This window comes from Phoenix dactylifera, chromosome 11 (assembly GCF_051530095.1).
Source record: "Phoenix dactylifera cultivar Ajwa chromosome 11, Ajwa_hap1_PhDact_Kaust_v1.1, whole genome shotgun sequence".
In the NCBI taxonomy this organism is placed as follows: Eukaryota; Viridiplantae; Streptophyta; class Magnoliopsida; order Arecales; family Arecaceae; genus Phoenix; species Phoenix dactylifera.
Window position 1 is genome coordinate 6,007,012 of NC_143200.1, and position 27,355 is coordinate 6,034,366.

The following is a 27,355-nucleotide window of genomic DNA, read 5'->3' on the forward strand; positions in this document are numbered from 1 at the left end:
ACAGGTGATTTAGGGAAGAAGATATGAATAGAAAGGGGAGGGGAGGGAAGATCTGAAGTCCACCAGATGTCAAGACAAAGTTTTCATTCCAAAATACTCTCTAACTAAAACAGGAGACATGGGGGTTCCATATATAGCCCCCTATGCAACTACCCATGATCCCACAAGTGATCATGTAACTACCCATGATCCAACAACATCATGGTTCACTACAATAGCTAAATACAGTCATAACAAGCCAGCAACTAACAAAAGACGAAAATACATAATAAATAAACGAAATACACAAGAAAATAACACTAGAGCCAAAGTGCTATGCACGCCGGCGACGTCTATAAACATGCTGGAAACGGTGGTCTGTGTCCCCACCAACTCCCCTCAGCTGAGAAGAGTTCGCCTCTGGCGAAATGGATGTCTGGTAATGCTCCAACAAATCTGAAGCAAGTCGCTGAAGCTCATCTCTACTAATCCAGGTATCATCTGACGAAGGTCGACCATGCCATCTGACAAGATATCGCTGATAACCACCGCTCTGCGTACTAACAATCTGATCATCCAAAATCTGTTCCACTGTGTCTGTGATCTGCGGAGAAAAAGGTACACGAGACAAGGTAGGAGCAGGAGATATGTTTTCAAAATTGGATGTGAGATCAGTATCAGGCTCATTGAATGGGTCTGCAGGAATAGTTGTCGGACCTCGGTAGGCAACTAAGTCTTCTACGTTAAAAACTGGATTAATCCCAAAATCACTTGGAATATCCACCACATATGCATTAGATCCAACCCGTTTCAGAATTTTGTATGGACCCATACTTCGGGCGTGCAATTTTCTAACGGCTCCTGGTGGAAACCGTTCAGGTCTGATTCTAATCATTACATCATCACCCACTCGAAATTTGTGATAACGTCGACGTAAGTCAACAACCATTTTATATCTCGCATTATTGATTTCAGTTTTCTTATTAATCTCTTTGTGTAAGTTTTGCATGTGTTGCGCAAAGGACTTAGCGGTCTCAGAGATTCTATTGTTAGGTGCTACTGGGATAAGATCAACAGGTTTTCACGGAACATAGCCTAAAATAATTTCGAAAGGATTCAAGCCAGAGGTCCTGTTCACAGAACTATTGTAGGCGAATTCAGCTGTGGATAGAAGATCCCAATTACCTGGGTGGTCACCCACTAAACATCGTAGAAGGTTTCCTAGGCTGCGGTTGACCACCTCAGTTTGACCATCTGTCTAAGGGTGATAGGCTGTGGAATATTTAAGCTTTGTGCCCATAAAATTTCAGAGGGTCTTCCAAAAATAACTAAAAAATTTGACATCTCTATCAGTCACTATCGATTTTGGAAGCCCGTGGAGTCTAACGACCTCATCAAAGATTATCCGCGCAACTTTGGAGGCATTAGAAGTCTTGGAAGTGGGCAGAAAATGTGCCATCTTAGAGAACCGATCCACTACCACGAAAATTGAATCATGCTTACTTCTAGTCTTTGGCAATCCTAGCACAAAATCCATACTAATGTCCTGCCAAGGACGGTCTGGGACAAGAAGGGGGGTATATAAGCCAGTGTTTTGTTTACGCTGTTTTTTTTTGTGACTAGCTTGTGCGACTCACGTGCGATGGAGCACGTGTGCCTCATGTGGGTTGGGGTACGTGCAACTCACGTGCAACATTCTTTTTCTTTTTTTTTTGGAGTGGATCCGAGCTAATAAACAGGGTAACGGGTGAGGGACTTACCCGTTAACCAGTGCTCCTTCAACCTCCCGACGGTTTCGGAAGATGGTTCCAGACTCTGTGGCTACTGCTGCAGAGTGGATCCCGTGGCCTGCGGTGGTGGACGGCGGCCGGCCACCCGCTCCGAGCACCGTTTCTCTTCCCAGATCTCTTCTCTGTGAGTGGGGTCTGCGGCTGCTACGGTGGAACTGAGAGACAGAGACAAAAAAAGGGAGGCGAGGCTCCTTCCTTTTTTGGTCACACGAGTTGGGCGTGGTCCTTCAACACGCTCCGGCGTTCGTGGTGGTCGAGGTACAGCGTAGATCTCGTGCGCCCACCTGAATCTTGGAATTCGGCGCTACTCCGCCATACACAGGGTGAAACTTCTGTGGGAGTTTTCGGGAACAAGGAGACAGCAAAAGGATTTTTTTTTTTTTTTTGGTGTATTTTGTCCCACTACAGCCCAGAAAGGGAGAGGTTTTGGCAACAGTGGCAAAACCGGGGGCTCTGATACCAAACTGATGCGGGATAGGTGATTTAGGGAAGAAGATATGAATAGAAAGGGGAGGGGAGGGAAGATATGGAGTCCACCAGATGTCAAGACAAAGTTTTCATTCCAAAATACTCTCTAACTAAAACAGGAGACATGGGGGTTCCATATATAACCCCCTATGCAACTACCCATGATCCCACAAATGATCATATAACTACCCATGATCCAACAACATCATGGTTCACTACAATAGCTAAATACAATCATAACAAGCCAGCAACTAACAAAAGACGAAAATACATAATCAATAAACAAAAATACATAAGAAAATAACACTAGGGCCAAAGTGCTATACTGCTATGCACGCCGGCGACGTCTATAAACATGCTGGAAACAGTGGTCTATGTCCCCACCACATACTTAATTTAATCTCTCTGAAACAGCAATTCTCTTCTTTTTTTTTTAAATTTGACCAAAGAATAATATCCCTGCCATCTGATACGTTCTCTCATTTGCCCCCACATACACCAAATGTGCCAATACTAGTTTCAGCCAAGGGTTCAGATTGTATCTATCACACAAAAGAATGATTGATCTTTCATAACGTTAACCATTCAGTCGTATCCTGCACAGCTTTTAAAGTATTCAGAATCATTTTATTTAACTATCTGTATAGATCTCAAAGCAACTATTGCATAATTCATGCAAAGAATACAACCCCTATCCCTCAGCCAAGTAAATTTTATGGTGCTTTTGCAACGCTCCATGTAAATGGCAGCAATTTTTTTTTTTTCCTTTGGATACAGACGGCAATTAAACCCAACAACCATTCAATCACTCTCAACTCGCAAAATAAACACACAATTAGAAGGTGCGCTCCTTATATGACTTAACTTCCTCTCAAACTCTGCTCCAGCAATCGGAGACCCACCTCTATCACACCTAATAGCAGCCATGGAAAATTTGGAAGCACCTTTCTTGTTATTGTCAAGAATCAATGCTCCTTGTGATACAACTATTCACTGTTCGGCAAAATGCATACATGCCACAAAAATATTGCACTTGATGCTTTCTTTTTCTTCCATACATCACAGTAGTACAGATGGATAGCATGGGGAGCTAAGTTAAACTACCTCCCTGGCCCTCAATTACACCAGGAGATAAGATTACAGTACATAAAACGAAATAAGGAACTCCTGAGAGATAGAGCTTTTGATGCTTTGAGGTTGAAGAAGTATCTATCAGTTGAGCTGGATGAGTGGAGAACGGGGTATGAGAGACAGTTTGGACTCCTTGGTGGACTCGTATGGATGGTTCTCCCTGAACTCTTCGAGGAGCACCTCCATTGGCATGGCTCGAAGGGATTCGATCGTTCCTTTGCTTGGTACATCTGGTTCCGACCTTACGGGGGTTTCTCCGGTTGGCTCATAGTCCTGTGATCATGGATCATGGTGTGTTATGGCAGAGTAAATTAAGTGCACAGTGTGAGCAACATTCAAGTGAAGAGAAACTAGTGCTTATATTATCTGAGAGAGAAAGGAAATGTAATTATTGGTGGGCTTACCATGTAGCTGTTTTGGAATGTTCTCTCCGTGTGGCTGTTAATATCTGCGGCTTGGCTTGAGTGATCCTCTCGCAGTTTCTGCAGCGTTGCTGAATGAGCTTCCACTGCTGCCATTGCTGCAGATGCTGACTTGCGCTCATGATCCATCACACCTGAAGCAAATTGATTCAAGAAATGACGCAATTCAAATATTTCAAAAGTTCCTATTTGTTCCTATTGCTTTCTTGTGTTACAGAGCATCAAAGCGAAAAGGTGAAAAGATGGGTGGTTAACTCACCGTCAAAATGCTGAAGAACTTCTATGCTATTTTTGGCTACATCCTCTTCTGCTGTTGTTCTTGCAGAGGCAACCTCAACGTCATGTTGTTCGTTGCTCTCAATGGCATTCCTGCGATGAAGTCATGCAGCCATGGGTTTGATGCAAGAAATGGAAGAGACATGGGTTTGATGCAAGAAATGGAAGAGACGACAAGATGAGTGGGAAAGCGCAAGACTTACGTTACTAGTGCTTCCATTTCAGCAACATGTTTGCTGCTCATCTCACTAACAGATGCATGTGTCTTCTTCCATTGTTGAGAAGCAGCATCGACAGTGTTTGTACTGTGGCATCGTACAAAGAATGCAGTAAGAAAAACAAGATCCGTGAACGCAAGAGAGGAACAAAGAAGGCTACTAGAATGGACCATTGTTGGAGCAGCAGTTCCATGCGACAATGTTTTGCTGCTGAAACGTTGGAACCATCTTTTGAATCTTGCTCTGCCTGCTTAGAAAATTCCTCCCACTTCCTCTTGGCATCAGTTGTGACAATGTCCATTGACGATGCATGGTTATCCAGAATTACTTTGCTACTCTGAGCAGCATCTCCCAGGCCAGAGAGCCTCACATCCACCTGCAAGCTAACTCATCTTATGATATCACTGAAAACCAGAACAAAAATACCCAGTTATGATGATAGAACATCAGGACACACCAGTTCTTTCTGTCGACGCATGTGACTGGACACTAAATTGGTAATGTCTGTTAAAAGTTTCTCTTCCTCGGATCTAGCTTGCTCCTGCTTGCAGTGTTCAACTTTTAGATAATCTATCAAGCCAAATCTGCAGTACTGGATCATAACATATTGCAAACTGTTTACCTCATATGCTTTTTGAAACTCGGCAATGCTCTTCACCTGAGCCTCATGTACCAAAGTTGAGTCATTCTGAAATTCTTTTGTTCCCTTCCCTATCTTATCAAGCAGTCCAAGAATAAATTTGGACATTTCCCTTGTCCGATCCGAACTAACTTGAAACTTCTGCACAGTTTAACATCAGCAAAGTCCAATGAACTAGGTTCTCATTACATTCGCGAAATATGACTGGGAAAAAAAAAACTAAATAGCAAACCTCACGAAGTTCCTGAGTGAAATGTGCAATCCCTCCACGGTGATCTGACAATACCCTTTGCAGATCATCAAAAATCTGATCTGCTTCTCCTTCCCCCGAAGCAAGTAACTGATGCAAAAGCAAGCAGCCTTTGTGCATGAAAAAACAGCATTTGTGTAGGGAAACAGGAATGGTTGTGGTGTGAATTCAGAAACCCAGATACATGGAGCTACTCACCTGATCAAGAGAGCAGCTATTGGCAGAAATCGTAGATGACATCTCTTCTAGGCTGGCATTGCTACTTGCCTTATGCAAGCGCACTACATTTTGTACAGCTTCTATATGTGAAATGTACAAAGCTCTTGAAGCTAACGCTTTCCTTTTCAGTTCTGATACTGCCTGAATGCATGATATCAATAAATAAAGAAATAGGAAGGTAACAAAATGATAAAAGTTTTTTAAGATAAAGATAGTAATTTTTGAGTGTGATGACACCTTTTTATCAGCATAGGTACCTTATCATGAAAATCAAGACTAGATTGACATAGTTTCTCAACAGACCGAAGGTGCTCATTTTGTCGATCCAAGGCTGCAACAACAGTATTACAAAGTGTTCCAATCTTTGCTGCAAGATCAGCTTGAAAATTGTTCACTATAGATCTGTTGGCAACATTCAATTTGTCTTCTCTAGCTGGGGAATCATGTTTAAAAAAAATATGAGAACATATTAAGATAAGTAATAGGCTCTGCAGCTTAGTGTTCAAGTACAGCAGCGCACTAAAAGCGAAATGTACCTATTTTAGAAACTAATGAAGCGTTATCATGTATCGACTTTTCCAAGTCGGATCTCAGAACACAAGCTTGATGCGCCAAAGCATTTTCTGTTTCATGCATTGCAAATATTAAGGAATTTAAATAGTTTTTGAGACGTTGAACATCTATTAATTATACAAACCTGCTTTCCTTTGCTCTGTTATAATAAAGTCTTTCTCCTTCAGAGTGTATTGAGCTAGCTTCAGATCGTCTCTAGCAGTAGCCAATAACTTACTAGTATACTCCAAACTTTTCTGCATATCAAAAGAACTTAGAACGGTTGTGTGAAATTTTTAAAAAAAATGAAAGAAAGGGCTAAGAAAGATTCTGACTCATATTACCTCAGTGGCATCAAGCTTTTTGCTCAGGTCAGAAGACTGTTGAAGCTGAGCATTATACTTTTCTTGCAGAGCCTCAATATTCTATTCATGAAATGCAGAAAGATAAATACTGATTCAGAACCTGAAAATCTTAGACAGGATGATTTATAAATTAAGGGCATGCAAAAATTGTTCTGACCTTTTGATTATTTTCTAGCAAGACCCCCATTTGCTCAATTTGTTCTGTCATTGCCTTTATGCAACAAAATATAGAGATTCAGTAACATCATAAATAATAAGGCAAGTTCTATTTCAAAGTATAAATATTACTGGAAATTGCAGTGAATGTTTCAGCAGTAGGTTTGCAGACAATAGCAAAAAAAAACTGAGGCTGAATCTATAAATGAATTATAATATGAGTGAATATATGTTGACTCAAAGCTGATCCTACATATGTGGGTTGAGGCTTTCATGGTTGCATACACCCTAGACAGGAACTGATTGTCACGCCCCCGCCTCCGCGGAGCACGTGAGGCACCTAGTGCCCACGTGGGGGCCACATGAGGGGGGAAACACGGGGCTCCCCTGCCAGATATTGTCCGGTTCCGGGGCTTCACGCAAGCGTCCTTCACCCCTCTTCGGTTTTGTTTTCCACCCAAAACACGTCTGTAGGATTTGGAGACACCCGCCTCATATGCCCAGGCTCTGGAACGAGTCTTTCCGATGTGGGATTATTGAGCCTCACACCCTTCTCACCATCGGACAAGAGTCGTCCTCGGCTCTGATACCAAATGTCACGTCCCCGCCTCCGCGGAGCACGTAAGGCACCTAGTACCCACGTGGGGGCCACATGAGGGGAAAACACGGGGCTCCCCTGCCAGATATTGTCCGGTTCCGGAGCTTCATGCAAGCGTCCTTCACCCCTCCCCGGTTTTGTTTTCCACCCAAAGCGCGTCTGCAGGATTTGGAGACACCCGCCTCATATGCCCAGGCTCTGGAACGAGTCTTTCCGATGTGGGACTATTGGGCCTCACACCGGAAAAACTCGCTCCAGAGCCTGGGCATATGAGATGGGTGTCTCCAAATCCTGCAGACGCATTTTGGGTGGAAAACAAAACCGAGAAAGGGTGAAGGACGCTTGCGTGAAGCCCCGGAACCGGACAATATCTGGCAGGGAAGCTCCGTGTTTTCCCCCTCATGTGGCCCCCACGTGGGCACTAGATGCCTCACGTGCTCTGCGGAGGCGGAGGCGTGACATTTGGTATCAGAGCCGAGGACGGCTCTTGTCCGATGGTGAGAAGGGTGTGAGGCCCAATAGTCCCACATCGGAAAGACTCGTTCCAGAGCCTGAGCATATGAGGCGGGTGTCTCCAAATCCTGCAGACGCGTTTTGGGTAGAAAACAAAACCGGAGAGGGATGAAGGACGCTTGCGTGAAGCTCCGGAACCGGACAATATCTGGCAGGGAAGCCCCGTGTTTCCCCCCTTATGTGGCCCCCATGTGGGCACTAGATGCCTCACGTGCTCCGCGGAGGCGAGGGCGTGACACTGTTGACATACATGATATCTTGTGGTAGTTTATTTCTTGTGTTAAGATTAATTAAAACCTATTATGATAGATTATTTCATATGTTATGGAACTGACATTTAATAGTGTAATTGGTAGCATTTTTTACACACACACACACACAGAGAGAGAGAGAGAGAGAGAGAGAGAGAGAGAGAGATGGATAGGATAGGTAGTCCAGCACCTTTCTTTCAGCCTCCTCTTGGTAGTATCGTTCTTTTGGTATGTAAACTCCAACTTTCTCGCGAGCAGCATACACCTCTGAAAAAGGAAACGTTTTTAGGCCATTTGACAATGCTGCAAGATGCAATTGACTTCCAATAAATGAGTAATTACCTGCTTTAAGACGCTCAATTTCTCCATAGAGATCTTTAATTAATGTAGATTTCATCATTTTTTGGTTTACCTGCAATTAAAGGCAACAGAAATTAAGATGAGTAACTCATAGCTGTTATCGTTCTATGAGGATGACATATAGGCCTTGTCACAATTATTTGGATCACCAGGAATAAATGAAATTGTGAAAACCTAAATAAAAATTGGCACTATCATTCTTTCAAAAGAAAATATTGGCACTATCAGAATATAATGCGAACTATCACCAGCAGAACTGTCTCGAGTACACATCTAGTTATTAAAAGCATTTAGTAGTTCAAAGAAATAGAACATTTGAAATGCGAACCAGTCTGCCCTGGTTCAAGGACCACGTATTCTACTACATCTACGGATCATTGAATTGACATTAGATTAGTTTACTTTTTTCCTTGAATGCAGGGATAGATAAAATGTTGATATTTTATTCTAATGATTAGAGGCATTGAGTAGTTAAAGAAAAGAACATTTTGATCACGAGTCAGTCAATTCTGGTTCAGAGACCATATATTCTGCTACAATCTATGGATCATCAAATGATGTTGGATTCATTTACTTTTTATTAAATACAAAGAAGACAGATATAAAGATGGATTATTGTTATTTTATTCTAAAAAGACTTATTTTTTCATAGGGCAATATTAAGAACATATCTCACATTCATATATATTACATAGACAATGCAGATAAGCAAACAACGTAGAGATGTTCCTTTGGTATCAACAAAAACAGTTGAACTGGATCAGCTGATCCAGTTTTGAGAAAGCTAGATTTTACTACAACCAAGACAGATCAATTGTGAAGGTCTTTTCAGCACATCAATTCTTTTTTAAATTCATGGCAATGTCAAATTGACAGACTAGCAAAAAGCGATAAAACAACATAAGCTTCAAGTGATATTCAAACCCACAATAAACATAAGTGGAATTCACAGTTTACGATCTTCAAATGTACCCTACATTTTTCTTTCATCTAGAGAATTGCTAATGAAGGCTCACATTTATGCATTGTAAATCACAGTCAGACAGTAATTTTCAAAATTTTCTCTAAATGACTTTAAATGGCAGAGAAAAGAAAACTTCTCGATGATATATGTACATGCCAAGTTAGCACACAATGAAAAAAATCAGCATGCATCTAAAGAAAGGAAATGACTGTTTTCCTCAATACACACCAAAGTAAATTACATTACCCAAACATAAAAAAGGGAAAGAATAAAGCACCTCGGGCCTGTTCTTTATGTTCTTCGCCCTATGAGCATAGTCTAATGTACTAAGGGTTTCCTCAAGACAGTGTACAGATGGTGATACAGTAGCAATTATGCATGTCTTGGTTCTTCCACCCAGTGAATCACGAAGTAAACGTGTCAGCTTGCTGTCCCTGAATGTCCAAAAAATAAAACTTTTAACAAAAAGGGCTGGAATATCAAGAGGAGCAGCTACAAATGACAAAAATATGACACGGTCCAGAGTTCAAAGTTCGAACCTGTAGGGGACATGTCCTAGATGTTCGACAAGAGCAGTAATAACACGGCCCAAAGTAAGTAAGCTTTTGTTTATCTCTCCAGCTTCTCTTGCACGACCCTTTTAAAAAAACAGCAGCTTAAAATGGTGGTTTAAGAACAGGTTCCAAATTATCAATCATTGAACTAAATCAGATAGCTAATAGCGCAATACTACTTAAACAAGCTAACAGAAAGTTGCAGTAGAATAAAAGTCTGAATATAATGCACTACCTCCCTGGCACCTGAACGACAAATATTCTCTGACCCAGCAAGGTCAACCAAATTTAGTTTCCCGCATTTGATCAGCTCTTCACCTTCTGGAGTTGCCTCTTTTATGTGAATGGTAATAGAAAATAAAGAATGTGACCGACTGGAATTATAAAATTAAAAGGATTAAATGGGCAGAAACATTTATCTAAGAAACAGATCAAGACAATGGCAAAGTATCACCTGGATTGTTTGTTTAATAAAGTCTCTGCAGTACGGCGTTTTGCAGACCCCCTTTCTAGAAGAGAAAAGATTTCATCTGCACTTGCTACTATTTCTTCCTCTAGGCCTCTTACCAGAACACCTCCTTTACCATCCTCCATGAGAGGTAATGGCTTTTTCTGCCTGTCCTCCATTGCAGTTTTGGATAACTCTTCCGGAGCAAGCAAATCGGTGATTTCCTCATTATACAACTCTAGAAAAGTAACCTTAACACTGTATTCAGCATTTTGACTTTCTAACGTGTCAAAAATCTGTTTGACAGCTCTTGGTATGACACCTGCATCTGCAGGTAACTGATTTTTAGGCCCACTCTGCAAGTATGGGTTCAACATAAGATTAAAAACCATCATGTTGCAGTAGCATATATTTGTAAAGAGCAATGAGTTTCTGGCAGTTAATAGGTTAAGAAATCCATTTTGAAATGATGGTAGGCAACAAAAAAGTTTCTAATCTAAAGTGCATCTTGTGCATCTTACCTTAGCTCTCCTGCATTCACCTTCCATTGTATAAGTTTTTCCTGTGCCAGTTTGACCATAAGCAAATATAGTACAATTGAAACCCTCTAAGACCTCATTTACAATTGGAACCACTGCTTGGTCATAAAGATCTTTCTGCTTAGCTGAAGGACCAAAGACCTGTGAATATATAAACTTAGAATCAATATATGTCTGAACGTGTATCTGAAAACATATTAATGTTCAGGAATTACAGAACCTTCATGTCGAATATGTAGGATAATGCTATAATAAGAATACATGCTGCTGCAATAAAAGGACATACCACATGCACTATAAGGAGCAAAATAGATGTTTTCAAAAATTTTTTGTATTGAAAAGACCTGGGGACCATTCATTTGTACAAAATTATCATGCAGCTAGCACATCAGCACAGGTCTAGATACCTTGTAGAAACATCAATAAATCCACAACATACTTAGTGAATCCAAGCTTGTGAATAAGCCAGGACTGGCAATCTAATTTGCAAATTATGGTTGGTTGCATATAACCAGGGTTGCAGATACCTCTATAGAAGGAGAAAAATCAGTTGCATCTCTACCAACACTGTCAAGTTTGACCAACTAGCAATTGTTGTCTGTTGGAGTGTAACAAAATTCAGTCCCATTAGAAGACAGAGATCCTTATCTTGGCAAGCAAAGAGTGACCACCAATACAAATCAAAGACTACTTTAATGTGCTTCTACAGATTTGCAGGGCACTGCTATCTTTCAAGGTCTCAACAAATATCCCCAACTCCTACATCCACCAGCTAGTTGCAAAAAAAGGTTCTATGCACTGAATTCAAGGAAGATATTATGTGATCAACTCCGATTAGGAGACCTCAGCTGTAGAGTACAAAGGCAAAATGCAAGAGAAAAACAAAGCTAGCAGGGTAGCTCAAACATACAACTCACAAGTGGCGGGAGTAGGGAGGAGCATGTGGAGTCAGTTCCCTAAACAACTGCAAACAGCATACAAGTTCACATCATAATGTAGTACAAATTAGATTACTAAATAAATCGATTGCGATGTAATATCATTTCATATGGGTGTTTGTCTTGGGGATACAGGGTTGTGCATTTGCATTTCCATGTAAGCCAACAAAAACTTGGCAATTGACTAGAGTATGTAATAATGCGATAGACATTGACCTAGTTTAGAGACACAAATAAAATCTGAAATGGATTGGGCAATCATCAAGCACACAGAAGATGCAAATTTTGACCTAGTTTATTACCCTATAGTCAACATTTTCCACCCTATACCACCGCACCCTTGGGGGGGGTGGGGATGGGGGGGCCGCCCTTTTGCCAAGGGGTTATATCATCCAAGCAAGCTCTCAGTGATAGCTTAAACTAATTGAACCAATCTAATTTTTAAATCTTAAAATAAAAACTCAAAACAAAAATCTTAAATAAGTTCTCATGGTATATGTTCCCAACAAATTGATTCCAAATAACAAGAAGTAATAATAAAAAAGTAGATATATAATAGGAATTAGCAAATCGTAACACACTAAAAAGAAACCCGAGACATGAGTAGCAGATACCTTGTCGAACGTAAAAATCCTACCAATTTGCTTCCCTGCGATGCTCTGCGTGACGGTGACCTCTCTCTGGTACTCGTTGCAGGTCACGACATGCGGCGCGTTGCTCCTCAGCTCATCATCGTTGAATGGTCTGCAGAAAATCAGGCGGTCAAATCGCCAGAAGTAGGAAATCACAGGCCAACTACATCAGTACCATCTGGAACCGAGATTGCAATCTCGATATCAAAAATTAAACCAGGGATCTAGCCCTAGATCGAGAAAATAGAGTAAAATACCTAACCCTAAGAGAAGAGATCCCAAAAGAAAAACTTTCTTTGCTTGGTACCTGCAACGTAGAAGCACCTGAACGTTGACGGCCTTATCTTTCTCATGGCGAGAACCCATCTCAGAGGAGAAGAGCAAGCGTTTCAGAGACCTCGAAGCTCCGTTAATGGCGACGAGAAGGCGCTCTCTCTCCCTCCCTCCCTCCCTCCCTCTCTCTCTCTCTCTCTCTAAATTCTACTTGGTTTTGTTTTTGTTTTGTTTAAAGGGGGAGCGGGATCGAGAGGGGATTTGAAATTGGGGGCGCCTCCCAATGAAATCCACCGAGCTCCGGCCGTCTGATTTTTAATTCGAAAAATTTGACGGTTCAGATGGTGGAAAGGATGGTTAGCACTTATTTAGACTGTGCTGCCCCCCAATCGTGGTTGAATTTACTTAGATGACCCTATATTCGATTAGCTCTAATTCGGTGGTGATCACTGATCAGTGGATTGTCACCCTTGGATGAATTTGAGCTAAACAACTTAACAATGCAATTGCAATCCCAAAGATAAAGGTTGGATTGGCTTGAGTTAAGGTCAAATCCAAGGCCAGACTAATTGTAATCGCTTTTCTCAATTTTTGAATTGAATCAACCCACATTAGCCGAGTATCAGGGGTGTATCTTTCTCACGAAAGAAAGATCCACCTCCTTTGCATGAATCCATCATTAGATCATCAGTCGCTTGCTTTGAGATATATGCAACTAGAATGGATAAAAGAATTCGGAGCACTTGGAGATCTATGCTATATGTAATTTAACGGCAGCTTCGAGCGAAAATGCATTCTCCTTTCATGCGAAAGATACAATCCGGTCATATTAGCTAGAGCAATCCAACTAAGCATGCCTAATGGATTGTATGGAGATCTCTTACTAATCTTCCAAGAAACAACTATAGCTGGTAGGAAATAGAAAGGCTTCATGGTTCTCCCAAGGATACTAGTTTCTCTAAGTAGAGTTGATTATTGAAAGTCATATGTAACAGTTTCTTATCAATAGAGAACCAAAGCCCCAATATTTTCATCTGCTCTAAAAGGAAAAGGGACTCCAACTAAATCAAGATGCTAGGTATGAGAGCCCTTTTGTTTGCCTCTCCACCATACTGTAAAAGAAGTTGCTTATTCTAATTTTGACCATTGTAAATAGTCCTTTTATAATACAAGCGAATTTGATGCGACATCAGCTGAATCACCTCCTTTGCTAGGTTCTAAAAACCTTTTCATTTCTAGCAAGTGTGCTATTTCCATTAATAAAGTGAATCAGTTGGTCTGACTCCAATTTTAACATCAATATGTCTATTACCATAGAACCTTGAAACTCTAAAAGGCACAGATTGCATGTTTATTGAAGATTAACTTTGCATTAGTGTTTTATTGCTCATGTATAGACCCTCCTTGGAGAAGATGGTACTGATCAATCCATGCATTTGTTTCAGTGGTGGATGTAATTTATAAAAAGGGTTTTCTATAGTGGTACTAAAATTTTATTGTCACGCCCTAGGTCCAAAGCATGACATGACCATGCTAATGAAGGGTACAATCCACAATAACACGAAGCCAATATTACATTTGACTTCCAAATCCATCTCAAATATAATAGAATAAATAGGAATCCAATTGCATTATCTCTTAGATGCAACCAATACTGGTTCATCCAAATAAAAATATCAAACTCATAATCCTCAAAATTTAAAAAATTATTATCTACAAGTTCATAGTTAATTTAAAATAATAAAATTCTTCTACAAAATTACCAAGCTTGCTAGTGCGAGCTCCAAGCCTGGATTAACCTTTGTCTCTACTTATCTTATTCACCTGGACAGAGAAAAATAAACATAGAGGTATATGAGCAACATAGCTCAATAAATAAACCTTTCACTACTTTACTGAATCAAGCATAAGTTTTTGTATATCAATGCATTTTTTAAAGAAAATAACAGATATTACAAAATAAAATATTTTATATTACAGTATATTAAAACAAGTCATGAAGCCAATCATGCATGCATAAATCATTCATATTTTATAAACATAGTTTCCGGTGTATGATATAAATAAAATCATATAAATATGTATGTTGGACATATGCATCTGTATTCTGAGAAAACATTATTACAATATCTTGTAGAATTGAATGTTCTAAATTTTGAAAGTATTTTGAGAATGATCAATAGAGAAAAAACAAGAGTATCTTGAATATGTATGGTTGTTATAACCTATAAAGACCGAATTGATATACATATATTTATACCACCGAGCGAACGGTATCCCCAATTGTCCAAGTGGCAAGGAAATGAGAATTCAATTTAGGAGCCCTAACTAATAGAACATTGTTCCACCAACTTTAACTTGGCCTGCCCAAAAGCCTAGGCTCTACCTAGAATAGCGGATGAGGATTAGCACCCTTTATTGGTCTCAATATACAGACACACATATAAAATGCATGAACTACATATATATATATATATATATATATATATATATATATATATATATATATATATATATATATATATATATATATATATATATATATCGTATGCATATGCAAGATTCTTTTTATACACATAGACATACCTACATGGATATGTGTATCCACAAATGTGTGCATATGTATCATTCACAAATAAATATGTTTTAGTATCAAACATAACCAATCGCATTAAATGCGGCGAAAGTAGTTTTTGGTTAACCTAACAAATTTTGGATAATCTGGAATGTTATAAAATCATCCATTATTAAATAAATTTAAAAAATATGTTGAATGATATTGTTTTGATAGATTTTGTCCATACATGTATAATGTAAGTAGTATATGAGGTTGGCCATGTTTCTATTCTTAATTTATACTATATGAAAAAAGAGATTCACAACTAAAAAATGTTTCATCCGGATTCTAGCTGTTATTTTTTATCCCGAAATATCCTTCCATATTTTTTAGATTATCTATGCAATCCCAAATATATACAAATAAGAAAAATTAAAATTTTGGTTTTAGACAAACAAGAAAATTTTACCTAATTATAATCATTGCAATAAACAAATAAAAAAATCTTGTCTTCCAATAAAATATGAAAAAATAAAAAATCACTAGCACACTTGTAAAGAAAGAGTAATACTAAAAAAGAATATGATCATAAATGAATAAGCGACTTCCTTTCGGATGGAAACATACAAAATAATATCCTTTCTTTTTGTTATTCATCCGCTGCCACTTCGTGAGAATAAATAAATTAAAAATAAAGAATTTAAAATTATGTTGCAAAAGAATAGAAAAATATCATAATTAAAATTATGAGAGCAAATAGATTAGAAGAAATTAGAAATACCCCTAAACATAAATAAAGAAGTATTTGAGATATTCACGAGAGTAGATAAATATGAAAAAATATAAAAATCTCTAGGCAGCAAATAAGAGAAAACTATTTAAATTTTTATATGTGTATATTTTTTTCAAACATATGAATACATTCATATGCAGAAGAAAATAAAATCAATATGCCTCCTATGCTATAATTAGCATACGTAGAATCTAAAGTTTTCCTAATTGCAGGTACATATCCCTGTGGAGGATTTGGACAAGGTGGCAAACAGACAATTATAAGTACGTAATGCCCATGACAAGGTTTACGTAGTTGTCATTCCGCATGTCAATGAACCCCCACCATCCATCCTTATCTCCCTTTAGCTGGAATTCTTCTTTAAAAAGACATCTTCCCCGTATCCACCGCCACCACCCTCTCCGCCTCCTCCTCCTCCTCCTCCTCCTCCACCCCATCTCCTCCCTGCCTCCTCTCTCCTCTCTCTTTCTCTCTAAATGATCTCTCATCTTCCATAGACTCTTTTGACAAGAAAAAATGGCTCCTTGGAGTAGCCTGAGGCAAATGTTTGATCAGCCAATGCTCGAGAGGCCGACGCTCATGGAGTCACTTTCTTGGAACCAAATCAAGCATGTGGAACCAACCACGACCTCCTTCGAGATGTTTGGCGAGATCCAATTCAGAGAGAATTCCCCATCATCTACCAAATCACTCCTTCCCTCACCTCTTCCTACAATGCTGAATCATAAAAGCCTGCAAACCTATGCTAAGGAGCTTGATGGGAAGGAAGGTGGTGATACCAAAATGGCCAAGAACGACCCATGCAATGGAGATCCAAACTCCAATGACGGCTCCTCTCCAAAGAATTCCGAGACCCTGCAGCTTTGCACTGAGGGGCTTGGCTTTGAGAGCTTCGATGATGTCGAGGATTTGACCATTGAATCTGGCAAACATTTAAAGAATCAAAAGAAGGAGAAGACTGATAATAGCCAAAATGGATATACGAGGACATCTTCGCATGGAAGATCAGGAAGCAAAGAAAAATTCCCGCCACCAATAACCACTATAGGGAGGGGAGGAGGAAGGCCCTGGATATACTTCAAATCTTACAGGAAAGATGGAAGGTTTGTTCTCAAAGAGATTAGAATCCCAACGCAGCAGTGCTTGCAAGCCACCCGGGAAAATGGGCGGCTTGTGCTGCAGTTTGTTCATCCAGATGAAGGCATTGGACAAGAAAATGATGAAGACTCTGATGAAGAAGAGTAAGGAATATAGGAAGGTGAAGAAGATAAAGGAGAAGAAACAGATACTGGAGAGGTAATAGGATTAGTAGTAAGCTTGACAGCATGATGCTGATGGATCCAAGGCCAGATGACATGAATTTCTTGATCCAGTTTCTTTTTATCCTTTCATGAGAAGTGTGGTCTTTTTTATTTTTTTTGCTTTTGGCTTAAGAAGTATTCCCTTTGTTCCTGTGTTACTAGGCTTCCAGGTTAATTTCTTGTTTAGGAGACTATTGCACTGGAATCTGAGACAACGTGTATTCTTATAAACTTCTCTGCTATTCCTCAACTTTCATGCTTATTGATGTAAGTTTCTTTTAATAAACTGAGATAAGTTTGCTGCTTGAATTTGGTGATATGGCTTCATTATTGTCATCATTATTATGTATTACATTTGATTTGATGGCTCCATACTGTAGAATTTTGACTGCGGAATCCATAGATCCTGATGTATTAAGGTGTTTATTTCTTGATTTCATAGAGAATGCAGTTGAGTTTCATGAACGCACGACATAAAGAAATCAAAGCACGAATTAAAAGTTTGCATAAAATCCAACCAACTAAAAGCCACTTTGCTACTTCTCTTAGCTTGTAGTAAGCTGTCTTAAGTCTAACCTAAATGTCAAAACTAACAAATTTTGCCACAATTTTTTGATCAGCTAAAATTGTGTGCAAGCAATCTCTCTATTCCTTCTTTTTTTTTTTGATGTCTCTAAACTTGGCCAATGAAGTAGGAGATACAGCATACCATGCAGAAAAGGCTGAAAGTGAGGTAATCAATGTTCTGGAAAGATAGATGAAATATTAGACAGATATAATAATGCTGATGCTTAGACCAGAAAACTTTGTAGCCATGCAATTATTTGGTACTCAGAAAGGACATTATATCAATAAAGATTATAAAAGAAACAGAATTAGATCAAGTTGTCTCATTTTTTTTTTTGAATGTATAGAACCATTGAGATCTCCTCTAAAGAGAGGTTATACCATGTATACTTGAGTGAGCAAGCCAATGACGACCAAATGACTAAGATTGAATGGCTGGCCAAAGCAGGGTCTTGGGAACAACGCCATCCGAGTGCAAGCAAGAGGCTCAACGATGGAGAGACTGGAGCACCTGCTTTATTCCCATACCAGAGTGCTGCCCTATAGATACTAATGTGCCCATTTTCCAAATATTTACTTTAGAGACCACCATTCGTGAATTACACAATCTAACAGCCTGAAGTCAATTAAGCGAGTAAAATATCAGAACATACAAGTTGAAGAAAACACCCACAAAACCACGGGCTATTCATCTCCATCCTTATAGCAGATCAGACATTTATTCAGAAAAAAAAGTTGCAAAGGAGTAAGAGTTTGGATAAACAATGTAAGTGTTTGACCTCAACATCCAGGTCCCCTGTGAACTTCCATCAGCAACTGTGACAGGTTCACAGATCTATACACCATAAAGACAACATCTAATACATAATAATCGGCTGATCTAGATTTCAAAATAACATTAGTACATCAGGCTGCTCCCATGACAATCATCATGAAAATTTTTAACATCAATATCGTTATCAGTGCAGCAAAATGCAAGAAACCAAGATATTCCAATATACTAACTGAGCTTAGTGTGGGTCATTAAAATATTAACAGAAGTTGACAACCATCATATGCACAGGACGCCAGCCATTATACAGAAAAAGAAGGGGAAAGGAAATAGAAACATGAAAATAATCTTCTCCCATCAACACTTGAACCCTCTGCAGGCCATCAACCAGACGATGAGTATGAGTGCGATTATAGCACCAGCTATCATCAGCTTGAATTGGAGGTTCTGAAGCCACATCTTCCTTCGGAGTTGCCTGCCCTGTCTCTGAAAGCTGTCAGCCTGAAATAAGAGATCAACAACACTGATGCTTGGTAACATTCTTCTTTTCTGTTTTATATTCATGGATACATAACGCTACAGTACCTTTTTTCAATCAAACTAAGCAATGAAATTCCATGAACAGAAGAATACCTGAAATTGCAAGCTTTCAGTCCTGTCCACCAAAAGTTCAATCTTCTCTCCCCGATCAAGAACCTACATGAATGCAAGCTGCAATGAGTATCATCTCCCCATAACCAAGTCCTATTCTTTTGAGTTCTGAATGCATATACACTATATTTCTCTGGTGTCTAATTAGGATCTCAAGGGCAATGTAAAGAAATTATATAGCTTTTTGAGCTGCTAATTGGTATTTTTTCAAAATTCTCCAGACCATGAGTTCAATTGGTTTTGAAGTCACATGTTCAGCTGACATAATTCTCAAAGAATGAGGTCATATAGTAAAATAGCTCTCTCCTACATCTTCATTGAAGTATGCAGTGTTGTTTCTTAAGCACTTCACTTTGTAGTTCCAGTTTCAGGTTTAACTGTCTATGGATGATAAAAGCTCGGTAAAGTGTGAAAAAAGAAGTGATCTTTCCAAAGTTTGGTTGCTGCAAAAGTGAGGGAATTGTAGTAAAGATAATGCTAGAATCTGCTGATACATACCATCTCACCAACATATTCCACCAATTTCATTTCCTTCCCCACACATTAACAACAAAAGTGGCCTTAATGTTTCCACAAAACTTGTGACTAACATGCTAGACTATTTGAATACTTTACAAAAAAACTAGTCTGCTTGGATTCTTCAACATACTTGTATAGATATTAAAAGGCAGGTATTGCAACTTATATTTCCCAACCAACACATTTATGCGATAGAATCTTGGGAAAGAAGGGGCATGTTACAAACACTTCATGACCACTAAGTACATTCTTAACAATAATCTAACTACTAAGAACACGCATGTACGCACGTGCACACACACACACACACACACATATATATGTACGTACATATGCTTGCAATCATATGTATATTGGTCTGTCTGTCTGTGCGTTCTCGTGCGCACATATATGTATGTTTATATGCTTGCATGTACATGTATATATGTTGTGTGCTCATATATATATGTCTATATGCTTGCATGCATATAAATATCGGTCGGTCTGTTTGTCTATGTGTGCTCCTTCGCACATGCAAGTATACATATATATATATATATTTATATTTATATATTTATTTATGTTTATATATATACTTGCATGTGCATGTATATATGTTGCGCGCGCATATATTTATGTCTATATGCTTGCATGTATATGTATATCTGTCTGTCTATGTATGCTTGTATCCACTCTTCCAATAATATAACTACTAAGAGCACATTGGAACCAGTTCCGGAAGCCCACACCCATAATCTCAAATTTCAGCATCCAGGAACAGTTCGCCTAGAGGTAATGATTTAGGTTCAGAAAAAATCCGGTAAATTCATCAAAAGTTTGAAATAAGTATGGGTTCATCAAAAGTTAGGAAAGAGTTCGGATTTCCAAGAGTTGGGGAAAAAAAAATAAAACTGGAAAACTGGAACACACACACACACACACACACACACACACATATATATATATGTATATATGAATATGTATAGATATATGTATATATATGTCTGTACATCTGTATGTATCTATATGTGTGTGTGTATCTATGCATGTATCTATATTTGTATGTATCTATATGTATGTATGTATATATCTATCTATCTATATATATATGTAAACATGTGTGTGTGTGCATATGTATATATGTATGTATGCTTGTGTGTGTGTCTGTATGTATATATGTATCTATGTATGTATGCTTGTATGTATGTATGTGTGAGCGTGCGCGAGTGTGTGTGCATCCAATCTTCAATAATCTAACTACTAAGAGGACATTGGAACCAATTCTGGAAGCCCACACCCATAGTCACAAATTTCAGCATATCTGGGAACAGTCTGCCTAGAGGTAATGATTTGGATTGGGAAAAACTCTAATAATTTCGTCAAAAAAATTTGGAATAAGTATGGGTTCATCAAAAGTTAGGAAAGAGATCGGATGACCAAGAGTTAGGGAAAAAAATAAAACTGAAAAAATAGACTTTTAAAAAATTTGCAAACTTATTTATTCAAAATAAGTATAAAGAGCAATAATAACCAATGGTAATTAAAAAAAAAAAGAACATCACTGAGCAACAATATATGGTATCATTCATTTGTAACATAACAGTTTCTTACATTAGTCATGAATAAATCACAAAATTTGTTTATAATTCAAGAATAATTTTAGAATTCTGGACTGATTCTTTTTCAGAGAATAATTTGGAGAGTCATTCGATCAAGAGAAAAATCAAGAATTCAAGAAATTTTTCAATAATTAAGACTTAACAGAATATTGCATCTATGCCAACACCCAAATAAGCGATCTACCTAAGTTCTCACAGGCAATATGCTCAAGGTTAATAGTTCATTAATCAAATGATATTAAGTTTGACAAATGATTGTAGCCTCAAGAAGCTCTCTCTAAATCAATTCTAGTCTCCAGTTTTACGTGCCAACCGAATTATTCGAAGGGCTGGAAGGTGTAGATGAACATGATAGAATGTTTAAAATTAAAGAATTCTGGTGCGTATCAAATTTGCTTGCAGAAATCTGTTGTGTTCGAGAAGAATGTGGATATTTAATAGTCAATTTATTGGGAAAATTAAAAAGAAAAAGGTGGAGAAATTTTAAAAGTGCATGACAAATGAAACATAACTTTCTGATACCAATGAAGCCAGTGGAAGGAATTTGGACAGTGAACGTGCTTTCGGATTAGATGTGCATACTTTTCAGTTTGAAATATATATTTCCATCAAAGATTTGACACTCAAAGTCTTCCATCACAAAAAAGAGGAGTTACAATTAAGGCATAACAAATTAGTATTAGAGGTCACATACTGGCTAGGAGAAAGGTTGACTCGGTACATCATTCCAGTGCATGACAGAGAAACAACAAATAGATCTGAATTCAAATTCGCATTAGTTTTCTTTCTCCAGATAAGCTGACTGGTCATCAGTTTAATTTGATCAATTGAGGTCATACACTTTAGGACACTACTTGTAATTTGGGAGTTGTGATAACTAAAACAATGAAAATTTGCAGAAAATTAAAAGAATAAAAGTCACATCAATGTGGATCGTCATGTAATAAATCTCTTCGCTACATCTGAAGCCTCATGAAGTTTTTCAAAAGACTGTGTAACTCAACCCAGCTGCACCATGCACCTCCCCAGAAGGGACTAATCTCTCAACCTCGACAATACAAGTTACTCTGGTAACTTTTCTCTCTTCATATTCCTTTGTAGCATTCTCATCTTATGTTGAGCAACACTGGCACAGTGATCAAAAAAATCCAGTCTGTTCCATCACTTACACATGAGAAGCACTCTGTATGTCCCTAATCCTTCAAGCCTCAAACCGTCGGAACATTTCCTTTTCTCACTTGCTCGTCTTAGGAGCACACATGTATTTTTCACAATGCATTTTTGTTTATGCACATTATTTGATTAATTGTTGAGAAATACCATCATTGATTATTATTGTTGATTTTTATTTCTCGTAGCTCCCAGGAAATAGAATTCCAAGTATTTACCAATTAATGTATGAACAATATCATCTCAACATATAACATTTTTTTTCCTGAATAGAATAATATGAAAGAACATAGAGCACAACTTTTAGAGTCAAATGTAGAGCACAGCATTCAGAAATCCTTTTTCCATTTTTTTTCTTTTTTTACAAAACAAAGCACCAATATGTTTTACTGGGTAAAACTACAAACAATTTGATGATCTAGTTTGGCCCCACAAGAAACAATCCTAACTTCATCCCTGGATAGAATCATCCCAATTGAGTTGACCACTGGGAATCTCAGAAGAATATGATGATTTGACTTTGTTGCACACATAAAGAAAATAGTTCCTTGATTTTTATATCAGAGATGACTCGGTAAGAATTTTGCAATTACCACCTCAGAAAAGAAATAAGTACAAAAATAAAAAAATCGGATCCTGACTGAAATAAACAGTTTAGTAGTCCTGTTTCTAAGAATCAAAATGGTAGAGCTAAAGTAAGATGCCCTGCAGACAATCTCCTCATATATGTATTAATGCTCATGTACAGGCCAGTTTTATTTCACCTCGAAAATTCTATAGCTCTGAACTAGGACTGTGTGATTCGTCATGAATCAGATTTATGCTGCAGTGTCAGGGCCTAAGGGAAAAATTCATGGTTAATACCCTTTGTGTTACCTGGAAACTTGAAAGGGTGCCAAATGCTCATATTTCCCAGGTGTCAAATACTGCAATCTCCAAAAATCCGAAGTGGGAGTATATCATATGTACATGTACTAGGATCAACTTGTTAGAAACACTTTCAGCTGTTAATATAGCCATTCATCATCATTGATAGAAGTATTTACAAACACTACTGTTACATGTGAGTGGCACAGAAACAATCATGGGCACTAACCCATTGTGATTGTTTAAGGGAATAAATAAAGACCTAAATCCACAAATATATAATAAGTTGCATTATGATGCTCCTTAGGTATACTTTAGTTAAATTGATACTTATCATCGAATGGACAATGATATCACCAAGTTCATAAGTTATGTTTCATATGGTCTCACCATGTTTATATCATATGTTCATCAAAGGATGACCTAAATTAATCATTTCAAATGTTCAAGGTTTTGCTAATGATGGGTATGTCGCTAGGTAAAGAAATCATCAAATAGCATGTATCTTTTATACTCGAAGTGATTCAACCTTTTGGGGATTAAACTAAGGTTATTGAACTATAAAGGTACTCAAAGTGATTTTTAAACTAGGGGACAGGCATATAATTTAAGCACCTATCAATAAGTAGTTGCAGAGACTAGAGTGGACCAAAGAGTGATTCATGGAATGTGGTATGAGATGGATATTATATATAATCTTGTAAGATGAGTGGAAGCCAAGGTGACCATATTGGTAAAAAATCATCAGGAACAACAGTCTTGAAAAGTATGGAGAGCTAATAAAATTAATACTTCGACAAATTATGTGTAAGGATGGTAGCTTTTCTTCACTATTCCCAAAACCATTCCATATTGTTTTGAAGTAATTTACCTTTCTGGGCTATTAATGGTGTGATAAGCAAGGTGTAGGAATGTCATACCCTTTTCAAGAGGTTTGCTACCTCTCTAACAAGTGGTTCATAATTTGGTGTGACAATTTTGAAGGTTGGTGTAACTTTTAAAAGTATGGGTAGGAAACAAAATTAATACTTGGAATTACAGTATAAAGATGATAGCTTTTCTTTGCTTTTTCCTTAACTGTTCCACCTTGCTTTGAATAATGATGCCTTGGTGGGCTTACTGGTGCAGTAGGCAAGGTGGGTGAATGTCATACTCTTCCAAGAGATTAACCGCCTTTTTCTGTTACTGCCATGGTTCAAGGTAAAAATATGCTGTTCAAGAGGTTTAGTACCCACTTCTTACTAAGCCCAATTTAAGACAATCTAACTGAGAAAAAGTGCCAAAGATGATGCTGATTTACACCTTCATTATTAGTCAAGATCATTATTGTGGCAGTGTGCAGTTGATAATGCAAGTTCTTTGATGGCTTGACTCTTTTGGTGGTGTTGTGAACTCTCAACCACCACAACAGCATCCCAAATCAAAGTTCTGGAGTTGAGCAGATGTGCACCTAAGTAGAGGCTAAGGTATATGACATTGGTGAGCAGTGGACAATGAAAGTTCATATGGTTGCAAGATAGTCAGGAATAATATTGTTCATTCATCAACTGAATCATTTTAATGGTTTCAATACCTATATTTGGGGGAGAAATAATTATCTCATGTATTCTTTTTCCCTTCTCTGACATTTCTGTTCTTCTGATCATCTAGTTAAGCAATATGAATAAGGATCCTTAACATCCTTCCCAACATATCTTATTTTTCCATAGATTATTATGCTTCCATCCGTTCAAAAAGATGTCGCCAACTTTTGGTACTGAACATCGAACCAAAAAAAGATTTCACCAATTCCCTTCACTGCTTCAACTGCTCTAATGAAATCTGATGTCTAACCCTCAACTTTATGTGGCATAGCCGTAGCTACACAAGATGAGAATACAATGTCAATATCCAAAAATTTCTATGAGATCATCGGGAAGAAACTGCTCCATTTTTTCAGATGTTTTTCCTCAATATGATACACTGCGACATGCATGTATGAGAATTTTTTCACAATATGATACACTGAGATGCGTGCACATGCACGCGCGCGCGCGCGCACACACACAGAGAGAGAAGCAGCCTGACCTACTAAACACAAACAATGACTCTTCTAAACACAACCATATTCAGTTAATCAGATAATACTACACTTTCCTAAGCATAAGAAAATATGAGTAATGTCTACAAAGATATAACTGAGTTCAATGCTGCAATTCTTAAAGGCTCATAACAGCCAAGCAATGAACTATCCAGGTTTCCATAATGGATATGCTTTGCAAAATAACGGTTATAGCTCTTGTTTAGCTAAAGAATTGAGTTTGGCTTTGTATTATCTTCGAAGCATTCTATAAGTTATGACCAAAAAGGAAGATAAAAGTCCATACCTTTTCAATATTGTCCATCATTATTCCTTTAACCTCGGTTATCTGAGCTTTCAACTTGGACAGCTTGCTCATTTCTTCTGGATGGTTTATGCAATACTGCATATGCTCCTTCAGCCTTGGTCTGTTCCAATTATAGACAACTTAATACAATTTATACATTGTGAGCATGGTTTTGGAAATTTCAAGTGCAGAGTCTTATACGTACCCAAACTCCCGATCAAGATTGTAAGCAATACTGAACTTATCTTCGAATAGATCATCATCCTCATCATCAGCAAGTGGATGAGAGCCTCCATCATCAATGCTCGATCCATACCGCTGCACGAAATCATCCTTAACTCGCTCTAGAAAGACAAATGGTATACTCCTCCCAATTGATTCATCAGCTACAACAAGGAAAACTACACAGAAAAAAAAAAGCAGCTATTTAGAAATAGAGTATGGCCACAACAAGAAAAGAAAAGAAAAGTCAGAACCCTAAAAGAAAACCATACCAAACCCTTTATCGACAAGGAAGTTGAATGTATGCCCGTCGCATGAAAAAGTGAACTTGTTGCTATTTGGTGGCAGCTTCTGTAAGCACTGAACGGCAATAGTACTAAAATTCCCAGAAAACGAAGTGTGCTCGGCAAGCACAACAGTGCCTTTTGCCACAAAACTATATATCAATGGTTGCTTGCTCATGGCTCCGGAGTAAAATTCTCCAACGTAGAAGTACCAGACAATATATAACACAATCTGTTAACTATTCTGTAGGACTAAAGAGGTAATAGCATTAGGTCTTAACTTCAACTTAGCAAGAAGTTTATAACACCAGAAAACAATGGATAACTGCGAATTTCTAGCCATCTTGGACAAAATTTTCAGAATGAGTTGAATCAAGAATTACTTTTTCTAGAACACTGAATCAAGAAAATAAAAAAAGAAGATTTTTTTTATTTTCTAGTCTGAGTCTAAATCAGCAAGAATCTATGTAACAAGAAGAATTTGAGATCAAGAAGATGGAGAAGTGTAGTATTCGACCTAAACCAAGATAAATTCGAACGAAACAAGAGAAAATCCCGCGTAATTTTTGCTTCGATGCTTAGATCTCGCAAGGACTGTCCAAGTTAGGGAAATCAGACGGAAATTATTCAAGTAAACAAGGAAAAATCAATCGAAAACCATCTGAAGTAAAGTGCGTAAAGGAACATCCTCGAATCAAAAGCTGTTTCAAAAATATAAGAAATCAGAAACCGAGGGAAAAGGAGAATGATCGAACCTCGAAAACCCTAATTTCGGTTGCTTCGAGTTGTAGATCTCCCCACGTCGCTATCGTGTGCTTCGAGATGCCCGTCTCATAGAGGGACGGGTTTAAGCAAGCGAATTATAAATACCGCATGACAACATTTATAATTACGTTTCTGCCTTTATTTTATACACATATTTACTGCACTACCCTCACTCCTTTACCGGAATTCAGAATCCTGTCCGCTGTGAAAACCAACAAAAGACTCGTTGAGAAGGGTAGAATTGGAGCGTGCAAAATGATGGTAACGGTTCTTATTTTTAAGAAATTAAATGAGTCGGGACTGGTCGTTGCGAGGAGGTGGAGAAGTAGTTAAATACACGTGTAGAGGGAAGGCACGTGAGAACAAAAAAAAAAAAAAAGTTAGATG

General features: G+C 38.1%; 4 protein-coding genes across 5 annotated transcripts; 1 reads left to right on the forward strand and 3 right to left on the reverse strand.

Moving 5' to 3' along the window:
• Positions 1–313: 313 nt before the first annotated feature.
• On the reverse strand, positions 314–811 carry LOC148700611 (uncharacterized). The gene has a single exon (XM_088707883.1). It carries the CDS (start codon positions 809–811, stop codon positions 314–316), a length of 498 nt encoding a protein of 165 aa, XP_088564009.1.
• Positions 812–3,165: 2,354 nt separating this feature from the next.
• Positions 3,166–12,770, reverse strand: LOC103706612 (kinesin-like protein KIN-5C). Its single transcript, XM_039117794.3, has 23 exons — positions 12,571–12,770; positions 12,246–12,375; positions 10,676–10,834; positions 10,161–10,510; positions 9,942–10,080; positions 9,692–9,789; positions 9,430–9,586; positions 8,171–8,240; positions 8,019–8,095; positions 6,468–6,521; positions 6,290–6,370; positions 6,091–6,202; positions 5,930–6,016; positions 5,651–5,826; positions 5,373–5,534; positions 5,157–5,264; positions 4,907–5,065; positions 4,742–4,825; positions 4,455–4,660; positions 4,270–4,371; positions 4,050–4,159; positions 3,773–3,924; positions 3,166–3,641 (listed from the first exon to the last, which is right to left on the reverse strand). The coding sequence occupies exons 1-23, from the start codon at positions 12,627–12,629 to the stop codon at positions 3,450–3,452; spliced, it is 3,024 nt and encodes a 1,007-aa protein (XP_038973722.2). The 5' UTR covers positions 12,630–12,770; the 3' UTR covers positions 3,166–3,449.
• Positions 12,771–16,402: 3,632 nt separating this feature from the next.
• LOC103706613 (uncharacterized) lies at positions 16,403–17,131 on the forward strand. The gene has a single exon (XM_008790764.3). The coding sequence runs from the start codon at positions 16,403–16,405 to the stop codon at positions 17,129–17,131; it is 729 nt and encodes a 242-aa protein (XP_008788986.3).
• Positions 17,132–18,489: 1,358 nt separating this feature from the next.
• On the reverse strand, positions 18,490–27,081 carry LOC103706580 (vesicle-associated membrane protein 727-like). 2 transcript variants are annotated; one of them, XM_008790728.5, is made up of 6 exons: positions 26,959–27,081; positions 26,192–26,455; positions 25,903–26,098; positions 25,698–25,818; positions 19,160–19,222; positions 18,490–19,027 (listed from the first exon to the last, which is right to left on the reverse strand). In XM_008790728.5, the coding sequence occupies exons 2-6, from the start codon at positions 26,379–26,381 to the stop codon at positions 18,884–18,886; spliced, it is 714 nt and encodes a 237-aa protein (XP_008788950.2). In that variant the 5' UTR covers positions 26,382–26,455; positions 26,959–27,081; the 3' UTR covers positions 18,490–18,883. The 2 variants fall into 2 exon arrangements, with proteins under 2 accessions (XP_008788950.2, XP_008788949.2); XM_008790727.5 differs by having other exon boundaries at positions 26,192–26,447; positions 26,959–27,076.
• Positions 27,082–27,355: the final 274 nt, after the last annotated feature.

What these genes read in the sequence shown, in the direction of transcription:
- LOC148700611 (XM_088707883.1), bottom strand. Translation starts at nt 811, where the DNA reads ATGGGTCCATACAAAATTCTGAAACGGGTTGGATCTAATGCATATGTG.
- LOC103706612 (XM_039117794.3), bottom strand. Translation starts at nt 12,629, where the DNA reads ATGGGTTCTCGCCATGAGAAAGATAAGGCCGTCAACGTTCAGGTGCTT. An exon ending in CAGGTGCTTCTACGTTGCAG is followed by an intron (nt 12,376 to 12,570) that starts GTACCAAGCAAA and finishes GATTTTCTGCAG; the next exon opens with ACCATTCAACGATGATGAGC. An exon ending in TTCATTAGTTTCTAAAATAG is followed by an intron (nt 5,827 to 5,929) that starts GTACATTTCGCT and finishes ATGATTCCCCAG; the next exon opens with CTAGAGAAGACAAATTGAAT.
- LOC103706580 (XM_008790728.5), bottom strand. Translation starts at nt 26,381, where the DNA reads ATGAGCAAGCAACCATTGATATATAGTTTTGTGGCAAAAGGCACTGTT. An exon ending in CCTTGTCGATAAAGGGTTTG is followed by an intron (nt 26,099 to 26,191) that starts GTATGGTTTTCT and finishes TTTTCTGTGTAG; the next exon opens with TTTTCCTTGTTGTAGCTGAT. An exon ending in AATCTTGATCGGGAGTTTGG is followed by an intron (nt 25,819 to 25,902) that starts GTACGTATAAGA and finishes TAATTGGAACAG; the next exon opens with ACCAAGGCTGAAGGAGCATA.
- LOC103706613 (XM_008790764.3), top strand. Translation starts at nt 16,403, where the DNA reads ATGGCTCCTTGGAGTAGCCTGAGGCAAATGTTTGATCAGCCAATGCTC.